At 44.1% G+C, this 19742-nt stretch overlaps 1 protein-coding gene across 1 annotated transcript in view; it reads right to left on the bottom strand.

The window, feature by feature from the left end:
- Positions 1-19742, bottom strand: part of PLPPR4 (phospholipid phosphatase related 4) — a 248522-nt gene that overhangs the window by 133277 nt on the left and 95503 nt on the right. The window contains exon 2 of the mRNA XM_085601861.1: positions 12324-12509. Coding sequence (XP_085457987.1) covers positions 12324-12509 — 186 coding nt within the window. The remainder of the gene's footprint in view (positions 1-12323; positions 12510-19742) is intronic.

The following is a 19742-nucleotide window of genomic DNA, read 5'->3' as shown; positions in this document are numbered from 1 at the left end:
TGCTGTGTGTCTTTGGTATGATACATTGTTCGAAATGAAATAACATTTCAAATGTAAATTGATATCCGAAAAGATCAGAATGTATTAAGCAGCTTAGAGCGTTCTCTCCCTCCCTCTTCTTTTGGTGCATCATTTTACAACTGACGGGTTATTTAATTTCGAATCATTTATCTCACCGCAGAGACTGATGTCATTGCTTTTTAAAGCGCTAAGTTCTAGTTCATTATTTAAAATACAGGGATCAATCGCGCTTTGTTTCTTTAAACTCGAGGGAAATGGCGCGTCCTTCTGATACGAATGTGTCCCGTTTATGCTGCTTTGCATAGGGCGTCTCCAGTTGTCACATGCAGTATGCCCGCTCAGAATAATTGCAGCATTTAATGCAGTGACAAGCTCAAGTACGACACGCTGTCAACATTACCATTTATAAGACTGTTTCTGCTTCTCATACTATTATTCCATCACCCATCACGCTATGCAGGCCATACAGGGTACATTAATCTAATAAAAATCGTGTTTCGCTTGTTGCAAGGACAGCTTCAGACATCTGAAGTGCACCGACTGATGGGGGGGAGGGGGGGGGGTGGTTCACGAGGGAACGCCTTAATAGCTTAACACGTACTGAAGTTACGTCCGTTGACACTTAGAACCGAACTTTAAATGAGTTTGAAATGTACCTTTTTTTTCCTTCTTAATTTTTTTACGTATTTTTTTTCGTTTCTTTTAATGTAGAAAACGGGGTTGTATATTGCTAAAGAGCACATGATTATGAAAATGCCTTTCTGTGTTCTGCACTCATTTGCCCTGCGTTAGGTTGTGAAATCCTTACGTTCGTGGGATTGTTTGTTTTACTGGCTTTGTCACGTTGGACGCAGTTCACAAAGCAGCTTTCTAATGTGTGCATCAAGGGTTAACTTGAACCCCTGCTAATTCTGTATTGGAATTTAGACGTGCTGCTGCTTGTGACGGATGTGTAATAATTGTACTCTACTAATGCCGCTGCCTCATGCGCTTGCCGTAAGTACTAGGAGCTGGCGATAACCTACGCGCTTCGATGTGTCTTCAGGAGTATGAAGCGCTTTATAAATGCTATTATGCAAAACGACTGGTCCTTCATGAAGGGATGAGCACAGACCTGTGGCTTTTACATAAAACCAGTGACACGATGCACAGAAGGCCGTGTACACCAACGTTCACTCAGGTATAGAAATGATACAATGCATTTCGCCCAAGCAAGATAGCGTGGGGAGGAGGGGGCCACCCACGAAAGAGCGCGGTGCAACGCCGACCCTCGGCTATACCGAGAAAGACGCACCCCACCTTTCCCGCCAAGTGATTGGGCAGTGGACTTGGGCTCCAGGGCATGGACCGAGTTTCAAGGGGATTTACTCAAGGGAGGGATGGAAGGAGGGACCTGGCTTTTATATACCGAAGCAGTGTCCTGTGCTCCTATTTCTATTCCTGCCCTTAGATGAACCGCCTCCTCGGAGATCAATAATTTTCCCACCCACCAAAGCCCCAGATACAGGGTCCTCAAGGGGACTACGTTTCTGGTGAAAGAAGGCGGAGAAACCCTGATATCTAGGATGGACACATATATGACACCATACATGGATCGACAAGCTGGGTCCTGATTGTGTGTGTTGATGTGGGTTTGGGGCTGGTTGGAAGGTTGGGTGGGCCTGAAGGCAGCCTGGCATTCTAATCCCACCCCTGGGTTGCTCACATCTGGATTTCATTTTTTGGCCGGAAGGAAAGTGGTGGGGCTTGCCCATTGGCGTTTTCCCTCCCTGTGCGGATGGGCATCACTGTATCGAATTTGTTGCTATGCCTATCCAACAAATTAAATGTTTATGAAAAAGGTACACTAAATCCATATGACTGTGCTTGGAAATATATATCAATACGACTGCCTTCTCTTTTGGCTTATGTATATGTGGCTACAAAAAAAACTGACTTGTCCTCCCTGTCAAACTGAAAATGGCATGATATTTGGATTGCTTTGACTTTAAAAATGTGAAATGACGGCAAACTGTCTGTTTACTTTGTTGTGTGAAAAGTAAAGAAGAGTTGCGACCAACAGATAAACCAAACGCGAGTCAGTTCATTTCTATGACTGGGAGTCTTGGGCGGGGCACCCGAGTGCGCTTGTTATTTGCAGTTCCCTGCATTGGCCCTAAAGAGCAGTGACGGGAAGGTGCTTGCTGTTGAATGCGATTGTAGAGGACAGTGTTCTGCTAACAAGAGCTGGCCCGCGTTCCCTGGCCCACAGGGAGCCAATGAATGCTCAAAAAGCGAGGCCACACCTTTCCTAGAATCCATTGAAGTGTGCCCTAGGAAAGGCCACATTGCAAGTGTGTGGCACTGCTGCCCTGCTTTCTCTGACACGTCCCTTTGTAATTGGGGCAGATTAGTGCAGAGGAAATGCACTTCTACTTTGGTGAAGCGAAATATGCCCTTTCCAAACGCACAACGACACAGCTATATTTGAGCATAACTCTTATTATCCCATACTATGGGCTTGTTTTACCGATGGATATTTTAGCACATTAAGTAGTAGTACAGTGGGGGGTACTCACACATTACAAAATGCAATTCATAAACTTACTGCAGGTGATCTCTGTCTCTGCCTCTCCATCTTTCTGTGCAGAGACCTCCCTGCAGTGGCAGAGATCACCCTCTGTACACATAGGTATACTAATTAGTAGTAAACGTAGGCGGGACCGTGGAGGAGTGATGGCAAAATAGGGAATAATTACTAATAAATGGGACGGGTTTAGTGAAATTTAAAGATGGTTTTGGGAAGGACTTGCTAATAAGAACACACAACTACAAAAGAGTAAGACAATTGCACTTCACAAAATACTTCTCCAAAGCTAAAATGAATAAGCTTAATTAAAACAAATTAAATACACTTTTAAACTCTTTTAACTCACTTAGGTGTCTGGTCTGTTGGGCTATTTATTTTAGGCTTCAGCTTGCATTGCACAATGATGTAATTGCCACAATGATTTATTAGACTCCCTCCAAGCAGGAAACATTTTATGCAATTGGACCTCTTCAGTTTGGGACCAAGGATGTTTTTTAAAATGACAAGCATTGGCATAGCCAATAGGTCTCAACTTTGGGACCTTATAAGTATTTAGTTATGCAGCACAATATCATTGGTACAACAGCATCAACTGTTGCATGGCTAAACACTTATAAAGTCCCAAAAGCAAGACCTATTGGGTATGCCAATGCTTGTTTTGTTATGGGGGCATAAATAACAGGAGGGTGAAGGTCAGTCAGTTAGTCAGTTAGTGAGAGTGAGTGAGAGAGTCAGTCGGTGACAGAGTCAGTCAGTGAGAGAGTGAGAGTCAGTTAGTCAGTTAGTGAGAGTGAGAGAGACAGTGAGTCAGTCAATCAGTGAGAGAGTGAGAGTCAGTGAGAGAGTCAGTCAGTGAAAGTGAGAGAGTCTGTCAGGCAGTGAGAGTGAGAGAGTCAGTCAGTGAGAGTGAGAGTCAGTCAGTGAGAGTGAATGAGAGTGAGAGAGTGAGTCAGTTAGTGAGTGAAAGAGAGTGAGCCAGTGGGATAGTCAGTCAGTGAGAGTGAGTCAGTCTTTTAGCGAGAGTGAGTCAGTCTTTTAGCGAGAGTGAGAGAGTCAGTCAGTGAGAGAGAGTCAGTGAGAGAGAGAGTGAGAGAGAGTCAGTGAGAGAGAGTGGGAGAGTCAGTCAGTGAGAGAGTGAGAGCCTGTCAGTGAGAGTCTGTCAGTGAGAGTGAGTGAGTCAGTCAGTCATTGAGAGTGAGTGAGTCAGTCAGTCAGTGAGAGAGAGTGGGTGAGTCTGTCAGTGAGAGTCTGTCAGTGAGAGTGAGTTAGTGAGAGTGAGTCAGTGAGAGTGAGTGAGTCAGTCAGTGAGAGTGAGTGAGTCAGTCAGTCAGTGAGAGAGAGTGGGAGAGTCAGTCAGTGAGAGTGAGTGAGTTAGTCAGTGAGAGAGAGTGGGAGAGTCAGTCAGTTAGAGAGAGTGGAAGAGTCAGTCAGTGAGAGAGAGTGAGTCAGTCAGTCAGTGAGAGTTTGTCAGTGAGACTATGTTAGTGAGGGTCTGTCAGTGAGAGTGAGTCAGTGAGAGTAACTCAGTGAGTCTGTCAGTGAGAGGGAGTCAGTCAGTGAGAGAGAGTGGGAGAGTCAGTCAGAGAGAGAGAGTGGGAGAGTCAGTCAGTGAGAGTGAGTCAGTCAGTGAGAGAGAGTGGGAGAGTCAGTCAGTGAGAGAGGGTGGAAGAGTCAGTCAGTCAGTGAGAGAGAGCGAGTCAGTCAGTCAATGAGAGTGAGAGTCTGTCAGTGAGACTATGTCAGTGAGACTATGTCAGTGAGAGTCTGTCAGTGAGAGTGAGTCAGCCAGTCAGTCAGTGAGAGTGAGTGGGAGAGACAGTCAGTGAGTGAGAGTGAGTGGGAGAGTCTGTCAGTGAGAGTCTATCAGTGAGAGTCTGTCAGTGAGAGTGAGTTAGTCAGTGAGAGAGAGTTTTTAGAGTCAGTTAGTGAGAGAATGGGAGAGTCAGTCAGTGAGATTCTGTCAGTGAGAGTGAGTCAGTGAGAGTCTGTCAGTGAGAGTGAGTGAGTGAGTCTGCCAGTGAGAGTCTGTCAGTGAGAGAGAGTGAGTCAGTCAGCGAGAGAGGGAGAGAGTCAGTGAGAATCAGTCAGTGAGAGTCAGTCAGTCAGTGAGTGAGAGTGTGTCAGTCAGTCAGTGAGTGACAGAGAGTGGTAGAGTCAGTCAGTCAGTGAGAGAGAGTGGGAGAGTCTGTCAGTGAGGGTCTATCAGTGAGAGTCTGTCAGTGAGAGTGAATGAGTGAGTCAGTCAGTCAGTGAGAGAGAGTGGGAGAGTCAGTTAGTGAGCGAGTGGGAGTGGGAGAGTCTGTCAGTGAGAGTGAGGGTCAGTGTGAGTGAGAGAGTCAGTGAGCCAGTGAGAGTGAGAGAGTCAGTGTGAGTGAGAGTGTGAGTGTGAGTGAGAGTGTCAGTGTCAGTGAGAGTGTCAGTGTCAGTGAGAGTGTGAGAGATTGAGAGTCTGTGAGAGTGTCAGTGAGCGTCTGTCAGTGAGAGTGAGTCAGTGAGAGAGAGTGAGTGAGTGAGAGAGTGGGATAGTCAGTCAGTGAGAGAGTGAGAGTGGGAGAGTCTTTCAGTGAGAGTGAGGGTCAGTGTGAGTGAGAGAGTCAGTGAGAGTGAGAGAGTCAGTGAGAGTGAGAGTGTGAGTGTGAGTGAGAGTGTCAGTGTCAGTGAGAGTGTCAGTGTCAGTGAGAGTGTGAGAGATTGAGAGTCTGTGAGAGTGTCAGTGAGAGTGTGAGAGAGTGAGAGTCTGTGAGAGTGTCAGTGAGAGTGTGATAGTCAGTGAGAGTGAGTCAGCCAGGCAAGGCAAGGCATTTGCAGTTAGGGTGAGTACTCTAAAGCTCAACTTTCATTGTGACAATGGTTCGAATATAAAACCCATACATGTTTAAAGAGTTTAACGATTTGTGGCTATTCCTAATGCTCTGAGATACTACATTATTATATGCAAATAAATACATGCAGAACAAATAAAAGAAACAATTATAGTGAAGACTTGAATCCGCATGTTCTGAAAACCTGTAATTTCCCATCTTTCAAAAGAGCACAAGCAGCAGCTGTTTTAAAGCACCGTGCTTGTGCTCGTCATTGCTACTTTATATGAATTGATTTCATTTTAAAGTAAATCAATTAAGATGGAGATACAGCACATCGGGTAAGGATTACAACGCACCTGAGAAAACACGTTAAACTCTTATCTTATCAAGCCCGGGAGTGGTGTGTGCGCGAGCGTGCATGCGCGCAGTTTTCACTTTTTGAAGCACTGCACTCGTGCTTGTGGCTCGCCACTGCACACTCCCGCAAGGTGGCTGCCGCCACAAGCACGAGTGCAGTGCTTGGAAAAGTGAAGAACGACGGCTAAAGGCCCTCCTACGCAGTGCATGCGTGCTGCGTAGGGGAGACCTAAAAAATATAAAAAGGGCGGCATTTTAAGTTAGCAACTGTCTCGATTTGAAGAGGCTTAGGCACTCCAAGGGTGTCTAATAAATAATAAATTAAACCTGCAATTTGAGGCAACTAATAACTAAGCTTGGGGCCTCTCTTGAAAAATCAAGTAGTGAACATAACTCCTTTTTGTGAGGCAGTCATTCATGAGTCTTATCTAAGTAATGTCATTAAGTTTGGACTCTTGCTTATAAAGTTAAAGACAGGTTTATTTTAAACTCCTTTGTTTATTTCAAATTTTCTTTGAATATATATAATGTGTTACAATATCAATATGTTGAGTTTATGTTTTTTATGTGAAACTGTTGTGAAAGTATAACTGTTCTTGCGTTTTAAACAAAGCCCGAGTGGGCATATACACCCTGTGATGCATGTGATGTGATCTAAATATGTTTGACATGTGAAAAATGGATACAAGTTATGTAAAATAAATGGTGGTAAAATAAAACCTAAAGGTATCAGTAAATCATTAACCTGAACCTAAAAAGAAAACAGTGTGGTGAATAATTCCAGCCTAGGCATATCCAAGTTTGTACACTATAAGTGTTCTAAACTTAGGCTGTAGTATAGACCCAACCCCTCAAGTTAAAACAAAGTTTAGAAAGTTGGCACTTTCTAGTCCTAAGCATTTGGTACCTGCAGCCTGTCCCTAGTTCACATGATTACATGTAACTGGCAGTTAGTCTTTGCGTCTCTCTCCTAGACAGTAAGACAAAGGGAAGCTAGGTGTTGGCATGATCGGCCTCCCTGACTTAACGAGGGTGAGGAGCTGTCACCTACTGCACTTGCACAGCACTAAAGATCTGCCTGAACACACTCACAAAAGGTTTGACACTAGTATTTTGTGTCCCAAGGCAAGCAGGGGCCAGGGCAGGGAGGAAGGGAAGTCTTACACCCCGGGGAGGAGGGGGTGGACACCTCCAGATCCTTCTCCAAAGTGGACACCAGGTATAAATAATGGACCTTTAGACCCAGTTCTTCAGTTAACCCCTCAACCTGTGGTAGACACAAAAGGACTGCAGTGTTGCTCTGCCAGAAGGGCTGTTACTCTGCTGCCCTGTTGCCTGTATGAAGGTCTAGAACTGCATCTTGAACTCAGGGCCACCAGAGTGACTTCAACGGCTAGCTGCCTGACCTCCTGACCAGAGCCTCTGGGACAGAAGGCTCCAACTCCGCTTTGGCACCCTTGCTGTGCAACTCATCCCTGATGTAGGACTTTGCACCGCAGTCCAACATCTCCTTAGAACTGCCGGTGCATGACACATCTCTGCATCCTCATCATGGGATCTTGCAGTGCTCTGCAACCAGGAGTTAAGGTATTCTTGTTTACCAGGCGTAGCTGGGTCTCTGTATCTGGCTCGTGGTCCATCGCAGTCTAGCTTCGTAGCTTTGTCCGTGTCGGCATGACCAGATACCCTCAGTTGGCACTTTGTACTTTTAGGAACTATTTTCACATAAATCTTTGAAATTGCATATCTCCTTTTCTACTGATTCGATTTTTGTTGTTTTGGCCTCGAATAATTTATTCGATTTTACTCTATTTTTCAGTGGCATGGGATTTTTCTTATTCTGTGTTTTCACTTTATTATGTTTTGACGTGCTGCATAAATACTTTACACATTGCCTCTAAGTTAAGCCTGACTGCTTTGTGCCAAGCTACCACAGGGTTAAGCACACTTTAATTTGGGGTTTGCTTGTGCTTCATCCTGAAAGAGATTGTGGTTCCTGCTTGAGTAGGGGTTCACCCCCTCAACCAGTGACCCATTTTCCAACAGGGAATATCCCAAATGTGTGGTTTCCCATGTAATTCCTGTAGGAAACTTTGCTCTCTGATACAGAAAAAATTGCTGAATGGAATCACACCAAATTTAGCAAATGTCAGAACTTTATTCAGCAAGTGGTCTTTTTGTAATTTGATGGAAATCTGTTCAGCTATTTTTGATGATTTAGTACTTAAAGATGGGCTCGGGATGGGCATAAATGTGTTAACCCTCAGAAAAAGTTAGATATAATAGGATGGTTAGTCCTGTTGGAATCCCAGGGGACTCCTGAGGTCCAAACCATTCAAAATAGTTATTTCTGATTGGCCAAGGGAGGTTTATTCCCTTGGGTCATTTTGGCTCCTGTTGAACCTGACCATCTTTGCATGATCATCCAAAATTTTGCCTTCCTTTGTGGAATCCATTTTTTGGGGCTGCTATATACTGCTAAAGTCCCTGTTCTATCGCCTTAAAACATGGTAAGATTGACCTATACTTGATTGTTATAATAAATTTACTTGGGAGTTCCTAGAAAATGGTACTACATCTTTCCAGGGCCTGTAAATTAAATGATTCTACTGGGCGGCAGCACTCATTGTGTCACCCACTAAAGTAGCTCTGTATAACATGTTTCAGGCCTGCCACTGTAGCCTGCTGTGCAGTATTAAACTGCTATTTCAACCTGGAAAAATAAATGTTTTGCCAGGCCTAAACCTTTCTTTTTAATACTTATAAGCCACCCATAAGGTAGGTGTGGTATCTTCATGTCTATGCTATGTATTCTATCCTTAGATATATATCCCCTGCTGCTCAGCCAGTGTTAGTGTGTGGTAATAGAATGCTGATGTGTGCATGGTTTGAGTGAATTTCAGTTGGAATGCGTGGGCTGAGCAGCAAGGATGTTGCTCCCGGTGGGGCCTTCTTGCCTACTTATTACCATCTTTACCTGTAACCTGAGACTCCTATCTTTACAATAAACCGTATCTTATTTCACCTATACTACTGGCTACCCTGCATCTTCATTTACCACAGTAGACATGTCCTGGCCCTGAAAAACTACTAAACTCATTTTTTGCAGTTGTAAGGCCTATCTCTCCCATAGGCTAACACAGGGTTACCTTATTACATTTAATAAGTGCTTAGTTCAGATTGGGGGCATTTAGAGATATGCTGTTTACACTCAACTGAAATGTAATTTAAAATCCTCATTAATGGTGAAGTCGGATTTGAATTGACAATTCTGAAAATTCCATATTTTTAAAGTGGCATTTTTCTTGTCCCAACCAACTGTGTTTTTCTGCCAATGTCCTGGGTCACATGTGAATGGCAATGCTGCTGGGGTTTGTGTATTGCTTCCAGACAGTGAGCAAAATGGGGCTTAGGTGTGAACAGGATGGGCTATCTTGCTTACCTCACATACATTTAAAAGGGCTTTGCCAACAGCACACACAAAGGAACTTGGCTCGCGGCCTGCCCTGCATTTTATCAACCGAGATACAATGAGCCTGGAACCGGGGAAGGAGAAGAACTAACTAGGATGAGTTTTGGGGACAGGTAAGGGAATTCCCCCATCCAAACGCTGGCACCAAGTATAAAATATGAACCTGCAGAACCACTCAATAGAACACTCCTAGACTTGTGAAAGTTTCAGAATAAGGAATGCACTGCAGGCAAAAAGACTTCCCTGCTGTTTGAAGAACTGCCATGCTGTCTGAAGAAAGAAGTTTTGACCTGCTTTCCTTGATTCCAGGTTACCCAAAGTGACTACAAGGTTCAGATGGATGACCTCCTGTGTGAGCTTCGGGGACACAACATGCATCTAGAGGCCTCCATGCAACTGCTCAGCTGAACAGCACCAACTGGTCTCGGCTGGACCTGACTGAGCACTGCTCCTGACCTCTGCTGGAGTGGGACCTGATCCCCAAGAGATGCCCCTTAGGTCCTGGACCCTTGGCTGGGCTTAGTTAGATCTCCCATTAAAACAAAATGTGACAATTTGAAATATTGGGCTCTCAGAGACCATGAACTAGCTGATTCGTTCCAAAACTCTGCCAGCCATGAAGACCACCAACGCGAATCCCTGGTGAGACTTGGTCTTCACAGCACCATTTGTGACAACCAGTAACTCAATGCCTGCACTTTGCATTATAGTAAAAAAAAACGTGATGACTGCCAATGCTAATCTCCTGCGGTGAACAGATTTTCGCACTACCATCCCTTATGCTCAACCTGCTCTGTGCACCTGAATCCTCATCTTCACGGCCTGCAGCATTGTGAACAGAACCCTTTGTGCCACACTTGGGAAGGTTACTTTGCAGCAGAACTAACCTTTTGCTTTTACCCAACCTGTGCTGCATCCAGATCGGCCTGAACTTGCGACTTTCCCCTGGTCTAGCAAGTGGTACTTTCTGCTTCTTGCTGATATTAGCACATAAAACTTTAAAATGCCATATCTCTGGTTCTAGTGATTAGATTTATGTTATTCAGGTATCATTTTGTTATTCAAATTTACTATATTTTTCTAAATTAGTTTGGGATTTTACCTGTGTTGTTTTTTCTCTTTATTCCTGTTTGTGGGCTGCATAAATACTTTACACATTGCTTGAGTGGGTCTTCCCCCGCTCTCATTCAACAACATAATTTCTTACAGCACCATGATAGTGGAGTTGTTACTGCAGTACTGTCTCTGGTACCCGAATACCGAATGATCTGATTAACTGGCTGCAACACTGAAAAAAATATTGTAGCCGCCTTTATAGGCCTCAGGGTCTCAGTCCCCAAGTAATGAAAATAAAAAAAGGTCACATAAGGGGGCAGATATAGCACAGCCTGACCCACCAGCGCCATAAGGTGGGGTCCCAAATGGACACTCCTCAAATTCAATAAAAATAATTGTTTTGGGTTACTTGTTTCACAGTACCAACACTCTGTACCAAGTTACCCATTGCGGCACCCCCGGTGACAATGCAGTACCTGTACCAGTACCACGGTAGAAAAATACATCAAAAAAAGTACAAAGGTCTAGTCATAAATAGGACCCTGAGGCCAACCGCCATTGTTCAGGCCATAGGCCGTGCATAGTGAGTGAGGGTTGACCAACTGCAGTGGGATGGGCACAGGGCCAACCTTTCACTACACACTGCTGAAGGCTGTGTGAATTGGGGAGTAGTGTGCCATTGGTGAATTGGGCACCTGAGGTGTGTTGGGTGTAGGGCCTGGTCCCATGGCCAACTCCCGCTGCGTACAGCTTAAGGCTATGCACAGCATGAACTGGCCATTTTCCAAGGTGCTGAGCACAGGACCTGGCGCACAGCAGTCAGACAGAATTGTTTCGATTATTATTTTTATTTGAGTTTTCGTGCAGATCCAACAAGAAGAGAAAACATCAATGTAGGGGGTATAACATTTGTGCAGTATAATGAATCTACTGAAGTAAGGTAAACAATTAGCATGCAAAGTCTTGTTTTGATATGTCAAATAACACGCAGCTATGAAAACGTGGTGGAAATAAATAGGACGTTAAAAAAGTTTATTTACTAATATCTTTGGCATCATTTAATGGTTTTTGGGAAATTTGTCAGACAAACATTACCTTTACCTTAGTTTTGTTATGTCCGTTTTTGTGTAGATACATCAAAGGAGAGTCAGAAAGTGCTGCTTCTATTTTCCACAGGAATCTTTGGTGAAGGACACAAGATACCTGCATCACAGAACCAACTGTGCACAATCTTTGGCTCTGTCCAGATGGTTTGGTGAGCTACGGAGGATGAGGGCATAGTATTGCCCAGAATAATTACCACTAGATGAGATTACTTCAAGCATTCCTCCAATCACATTTTTCCTTTTTTCTTCAACAGCCCAACGCAATGCTATGCTCCAAGACCACACACCACACAACCACGACCTAAGGTTTGAGAGTTATTTTATGAGTTTATAAGGCTATGGAATCAAAAAGATATTTATCAAAAGTTTTGTGAAACATTAAAAACATAGTTAAAGATTGTCTTCATATACTTTGAAAGTTGTTTATTTAGGAACTTTGGACAGTTCTGAAAGAGTAATAAATACATTTCCCACAGGCCTAATATGCACTGGATCATCCCTAAAATAATCGCAGTTATTATTTTTCTGTTGCTAAACGTTAAGTATTAATTAAGTAAAATTATGGACTCTTTGAATATTTTGTTATTTTTTTCAATATTCTCACGCAGTGTAACTGGATTTAAATCACAAAATCGGTGTTGGATATTTCATAGTTGTGATCGGTTTGAGGCCAATGGAAATCACCTCATACTGGAGATGAATATGAGATTTTAGATGTAGAATCATTTGATTTAACGAAATGTGTGTACATATCTATATTTTTCTAAGTGTACACATCAAAGTATACACACATACATTACAAGGTTTGACTTAAACGTTTTAATCAAGCAACACTGCTTTACAGTGAAAGGTATTTAGACAAATGAGTGCGTGCGGTGAGGTGTCTGCTTATCTGTGCCTCCTCAGAAAAGAGAATTAAGATGCCAAGGGAAGCCTACCGTGGCTGCAGGTCCAGCAAACGCCAGGCTGAGCAGCATGAGGAACGGGATGGACTCCTGAGTGGGCTCAATGTAGGGCATGCTGAGGCTCCGGTCATAGCAGCTGAATCCGGAGTGCACGGGTTTGAAGACATCCGTCAGCTCAAGGAAATAAAGGCTCACCACAGATGATGCGAGAATCGGCAACTGAAAGAAACACAAAGAATAGCAGTGCTATACAATTAGCCTGCTTCCCACATTTCACAACCTGATTATGAAACTGTGATAACAAGGTTTATTCCACAAACAGCCGAGAGCATCTTGAGACGTGTTCTTCTCTTACATTTGGGTTAGTGAATACTGCATTTCTTTTGCAAATATACAACATACCTTTAGCAAATTAAAATCCATATTGTATGACAAGGGCAAAGTCCGATTTAGCGAAGTAAAAAAAACAGATTGCAATAACGATTTGGAATTGCAAATGCTAGCCCAAAACCTTGCAACTATGGGTTCCTTTCTGCATTCCAAAGCTTTTCTTCAAATTTATTGGTTCATTTGAGGACATATCACAAGCAGCCCGCCATTAATTTCTCTGTCAGCTTCTTCCGCAGCAACTTGAAAACTAGGAGAGCTCTGCTGCTTTGCAGCCACACGAATTTCAATAAGTTACTATAATTTTTCTCACATATTTAATGTAACAATCATGAGAGAGAGCTTCGCACAGCAGCACCAAAATTCACTACATTATGATCACCTAGTCCAAAAATAAGAACTGAATAACATGTAACACAATGCTTACACATTGATAAAGCGGCAGTACCCCACTCACTTTTTCCCATTGACCCTTAGAGTATGTAAGTGGGCAGCAGAGCTTTTGCCACCAACTCCCCCTCAGAGCAACCCGTGAAACAAGCATTGGCAAAGCCAACAGGTCTTGGCAATGCCCAAGCTATTGGCCTTATCAATGTGAATGTCCTTGAGCCATGTTGTCTAGCACCACGTCTGAAAGTCACCGAAAGTCCAGAATCACAGGATGTTCAGCCGACTATGAGTCTCTTTACCCCCTCATGTAGAGTTTATTGTCCTGCTGCTTCTAACACAAAAAGGCGATATTACGTGGCCACGCTGGCCGCATCAGATCTCTTTTTTTTCAGTGACTTTAAGGCATGCTGAACAGCAGATGTTCCGCTAAACCACATGGCTAAAAGACATTCACATTGACAAGGAATGTGTCCTTGTGTAATGTAACTGGCGCTCATGAAAATCGCTCCAATACCTTCGGGTTGTGTTTGCGCTATATAAAGCTGCAAAAAAAAAGGGCCGATAGGTCAGGCATTACAGAGATATGTTGGCTTTGCCAATGCTTGTTCGGTGTTGATGGGTCTTGCTGAAAAAATAGGGAAGTGATAGTGAGAAACTGTTGAGGAGTTTTGAAGCGAAGCAAGGATGTGGCATAAAGACCAGAGCTACCGACAGGGGAACTGGGGAAGCAGGTTCGAATCCGGGGTCAGCTGAACAGGTTTGGGATTCTGGCCAGACCACTTACGATTGCCCCCACATACAACAATGAATGTGTCATTGTGTATTGTAACTCGGGAGCATTTAAAGCATGCCAATACCATTGCCTGGTGTTATCATTATGGTAAGATGGAGGATGGAACAGGTGTTCCAATACTATCGGCTCAGGCAAAAAATAATAATAAAAGCCACAATGATAAGGGAGGTAATGGAGGGAAGGGTCAAGCAGCGAAGTAGGAACGGATCGGGAGGTAGGCAAGCAACGACGGGAGAGGGTGGGAGGAAGTAGGGGGAAAAATACCTTAATTGAAGCAGGGTCAGAGACAAACATTAATGTCTGGAATATAACTGGTGAGCACTTACAGCGCTCCAATACCATCGGCTAGTGATCACGCTATGGCAAGATGGAGTGAGTGCTCCAATACCATCTGATTGTGCAAAAAAAAAAGTGTTTTCGTGTTTTAACAACTTTTTAAGAAACACATTAATTTATGTGCATTTTAGTGATATGTGTCTATGTGTACAAGGAAGACAGCCTGAAAACTCAAGTACTCCTATGGAGTGCTTGAAAACAAAGAAAAAATGGATGCCCAATCCAGGAGCTGTGTAAGGAGACATGTGCTTCGTTCTTGAGCTATATGGGGGCCAAACACAAGAAGAGGGCATGACAACGCCATGCCTCGATGAATGGCATCAAAGAAAATGAGAGCGACGCTGACGTTTACCAATGGTAGGAGATGGATGGCCTGTAAGCTCAAAGATAGAACACCATTCATCTCTTCAAGACAGAGCATGCACTGTCTAGCCGAGCAGTGACATAAAAAGCGAAACCTACTGGCTTTGCTAATTCTTGTTGTGTTTAAAAACTGAAAGATCAAGTGATTTATCCATCGTTCTTTTGCTCACTACGCCACCCCAGCTTGGACCCAACCAAATGCAAATCTTTCTTTACCCTGTTCCTCATGGGAACAGTCCAGCCTGAACTGCCAAGCCGGAAACATCCTGGGACTGGTTTTTGGTTAACACCCCTCATCAGCCAGGCTAGTTTGTATCCAGTGGAACAGTGAGCAAAGGACCCACGTCTGGGCATACCCATCCAACTTAGGGCAAAAAGTGCTACGGTAACAAATGATGGACGGAATACTGAATGAAGCAAACATTCACCTCCAGCCAAGAGATCTTACGTCCATCGTCTTGTTGTGTTTGCTACTTTTAGAAAGTGGGCATTTTTCCTGCCTTTGCCTTTTGATGCTTGCAGCCTGTCTTAGGTTACATGCCTCGGTGTAACTGGCAGTTAGACTTTGTGAATTCCTCCAAACAGTCACACCATAGTGTGGCTCTCTAACTAGGATATGAATGGATTAGGTGAATGGGGGGTGGAGCTGGGCACAGTCCCACATGCAACTGAATAGGCTGTGCTCTGCCTTCACACAAATGTCTTATCACCTCCACATTGGCACTGCAGCCTCCTTGGACCCATTGCAGGAGAGTCAGAAATTTCCAGCACTTCAAAGTAGAAACCTCTAGAACCCTCTAGAAATTTCTCCAGACTTCAAAGGAGGCACTCAGTATGAAACTCTTAGAGGACTGCTGCTGTGACCTGCTGTACACTCTGCAAGTTTGCTTTGCTGTACCTTGAAGGACTGCTTTGCTGTCTGGAGCCTGTCTTCATCTCTCAGAGGCCAGAAACTGCTGTTTGAACCCTGCATCTTCACCTGAACCCAGGATAACCAGAGTGACTCCATGGGTTTTCTGGTCTTCTGTTTAGAACCACAGGGACATAAAAGGCTCCCATCATCAAGAAGCCGCACTTGGACCCAGCCAGAGTGAGTCCTGAACCCCCAAGTGGAGTCCTACTAGTCCTGGACTCTTGGTTGTGGTGCCAAATGTGCTGGGATAGACAAAATCCAAAAGTGAGAATTTAAAACATTTTTGGATAAAAACTGCTCTGAGAACCGACCAACCTACTCGTCTACCTGCCCGCATTGCCGGTCAGCCTGACTTGGCGGATGCTCTCACTACATTATTATTCACAGCAGCAAATCCTGTTCAGTGGTCCTTCGCCAAAGGGGTATCTGGCCACTTGAAACTATCTCGGGCTATAGTGTCCTGCCTCGCCCCGCTTGACATTTTTGACTTCCAAAAATAGACAAAAGCCCTGATTTATATACAGGCGGAGAGGGTACTTTGTTGCATCAGTGAAGGAGTTCCCTCCCAGCCAATATAATGGTCCAACCCCCCACATTTACATGCGGGAGGGCGTTTCAGTTAATTATGACAGAAACTACCCTGTCGCCGTCATGATTAATCCTCTCTGATGGCCCTGGGGAGTAAGGGCAGTCGGAGAAATGGCTACATGTTTGCACACCTAATTTGGATGGTCGGACATGTTACTTTTTTACTGTTTCTTACCGCCAGGCAAAACCTGGCGGATATGAACAGTAAAACATTATAGTTCTCCCCCCAACATGGGAAAAGACTCTCATGGTGAGGGAGCAGTCTATTATTTATTTTCAAAAAGTAAAATGAAATACCCTGAACTACAGGGCTGAATCCTGCAGATGCAACACCGGAGAATAGAGTACAATGCATGGACAAGAACCGCCGTTATGATGGTTTCTGGAAATGATTTTATAACGGACCGCCTGCCTGCTGGTCATTTTGAACTCTGGCGGGCGGTTCTTTCACCAGAGCAACAGTGTACTTTTCTCCATTGCCCTGGCATTCCTACACGCCAATCACCAGGATGTGAATCAGGTCCTAAGTCTGAACATAAAAATCTTCCCTCCTGCTTCAACTCAAGGCTCCTGACAATGATGCTTCCTCTTTGGACACAGCTTGCAACCTTGCCCCACTGAACTTTAAATTCTCAGAAAAATCTTCTTGAAAATGATTTTAAGTCCAGAGGTAAGTGCTGACTGGGCCCAATCCACTTCTTGTACCCTGACCGCATTTCATCATGATCTGTCATTTTTTTGACTTTGACCCGGTAGTGACTTTTGTAGTTCACCATGCCAGGAATTGTGGCCTTTACTTGACCAGGGCTCACACCCCAGTCAACAAACTCAATTTCTCACATTGGTCTTCAGTTGTGCAGACCAGGACTTGTATTTGCACAGTACCATACAGTGATTTGTGTTACACAAAAATCCCAGATAAATAATTTGGCACCACAGTTGACCTCTTTTTGAAATTGTCCTTAGTTTTCCATTGGCAGTTTTATCGCTTTTCCAAATCAATGCTTAGTGACCACACTTGTGGTTGCAAACCATTGACACCACGGCAACTCATAATTGAGGAATTGACACCCTTTTCACCCTCCATTCCTATATGAGATTGAAAATTGAGTGCACATCCTATTTTGAATGTTAGAAGGATTATTGTGACTTGTAAATTAGATTTAGCAGATAGAAAATTAAAATTTGGGGTCTAAAACCTCACTGAAAACCTCACTGAAATTTAACAAACACACATATACAGTTGGAATTCTTGACAGCAAGTGTGTATGATATCTGGTTTCCCTTAGTGTTGCGTGACTCAAACACAACACTCAAAAATACTACACAACACATTAGACAACAAATCTCAGACATGCATCATATCCTAGTTAGAGTGCCATACATATAAATAGCCATTTAATAATATAAATCTTACCTAATGCTTTATCTTAACTAAATGACTGCACTGTGATCTTTGCATATATTACTGTAAAGCATGCATTGTTCTATACTTTGGTCCCACAAAAGATGCCTGAAACATGTTACTGATATTCATTGCATTCGGACATCTTGAGATAACTAGCATCAACAGCACCAAGAAATACTCACAGTTCCACAATGCACAGTTTAACAGGTCTTATCACATACACCCAAGGCAGTTCTATATTATATAGTCAGCTTTGATTGAACTTCAAGGAGCAGTCGCGGCACGTGAAGGGAGTTCCGTGGGGCGGAAAGGCGGGGCGGGGGAGGGGCAGGGTGGGGGGTACTAAAAACCGGAATATGGATAATTGGAGGTAAGTAAACAATTAAATAAATAAAACCAATTTCGTAGCGTGCCCTGCATCGCAAATTGCGATGCAGCGCGCTACGAAATTCGGAACTCCCTCCAGGGGCCACGGCTGTCAAGGAGCACTTACTAACAAATATTCTTCAGCTCTCGTCAACTATTTCTTTTATTGAAATGTTAGTTATTTTATCGAATGCGCTATGAGCCGGTAAAAAATATACACACTCTGTACTTATAAATTCCAATTAGTTGGACGCTTCAATGCTCACATATTGTCTTCCCTAAAATGACCAGCCTGGGTTCATAGGTTTCGAATAGAAATGCATCTCATTATTCTCATCTCTGAATTTGACTGTGACATTAATAATTCCAGGAGATTTTAAGACCTGAAATTGGTGAGTTGGACGGTTTCCCTGAAAACTTTTGGCCCTGAAACATTTTGGCAACTTCCATTTAAGTCGGTAGAGCCCAGATTTATCAAACAATTCTGTTGCTTTTGCATCACACAAGGTGATGCAAGGGCAACACAATCCTTATTTCAATAAACTAAGCCACGCAAATCCACCTTGCGAGGCCCGGCTTAGTAAACCTGGAGTAACGCAAAACAGCACAAGTCTCAGCCGTGCGTTACTCTGCCCTGGGAAGGCATTCCAAGGGTGGACCGTGGGTGTTCCCATACATCATCCCAGGCCTTGTTATAGCATCCCCAGATTTACCAAGACTAGTAAATCTGGGAATGCATCAAAATTGCATGCCTTTTTGATAGAGGCACAATGAGAAGAAATATCTTTATTTCTCCTTGTTATTTCCTCTTTCAAAGTGTGCTGCATGCAGCACACTTAGAAAGAAGAAAACAACTCTAAGGATTGTTTTTGTGCAGGAAGATGCCCATTGCTGCACGAAAACCAATACTGCCTGCAGCAATCCAGCCTGAAATGCAGACATCCTTGCACACTTGCGTTGACACTAACCAGCCACAAGTGGACTAGCGCACGGAGAGTGCAGGAATGCGCCATATCTTGATAGATATGGTGCATTCTTGCCATCTCCATTTGACGCAAGTTGTCTTGCTGCATTGCGCTGCATCAAACTTCGATAAATCTGGCCCCTAGGTTTGTACTTGTGCTGCGCATGTTTAGTTAGTTTATCAGTAAACCCGAGTGTGAGCATCATGTTATCTTATCATCTAAGGAATCTTTTAGAATAGCTAATAAAGGGCACGCTGCTGTCACACATCAGCGATATCTTTAACCCCTTCGCTGCGGCGGGAATTCCGCCGCAGCGCTGGGGGGTGCGGGGGGGCAGTGCGGTGACGCTGTGCTCATGACGGAGCCACTCCGTCATGAGCCACGGTTGAGCTGTGCTCATGACGGAGCGGTTCCGTCATGACTCCGCCCAGTTGCGTTGTCCCCCCGCACAGGCAGGGAAACAGCGCCGCGTGGGCGGAGCGGCCGCCAGCGGTCGTGGCATGACGGAACCGCTCCGTCATGAGCACACGGCAACCGTGGCTCATGACGGAGCGGTTCCGTCATGAGCGGGGAAGGGGTTAATACATGTCAGTCTTTGTAGCTACAATGCAAGTGCTCGCCATGCTGCTGCTTTTTGATGATGGTGAAGAATACGTTATCTACGGCTCCTGCGCCTTACGGAAATCTTCCCACCAAATGGGCACCGCTTTCATTTGAGCCCATTCCTGTGAATCACAAAAGATGCTGACATTACCTCAATATTCCCTTTAAGCTACCTGGTATCTTCCCATGTGATCAGGGAAACACGTTTGCTAATTCCCGGGGAATTTTATGAACATAATATCTCAATGTGGACGCTCATTGCCTTCTGTGTCCAGAGCCGGCTTTAACGCTGGTGGTGCCTGGCGCGACAATCTTTTTTTGGTGCCATCATGACCTCCTC

Source organism: Triturus cristatus, chromosome 4_2 (genome assembly GCF_964204655.1).
Source record: "Triturus cristatus chromosome 4_2, aTriCri1.1, whole genome shotgun sequence".
NCBI lineage: Eukaryota > Metazoa > Chordata > Amphibia > Caudata > Salamandridae > Triturus > Triturus cristatus.
Note: the sequence above shows the minus strand (reverse complement) of the source record. Positions and strands in the feature narration are given on the sequence as shown.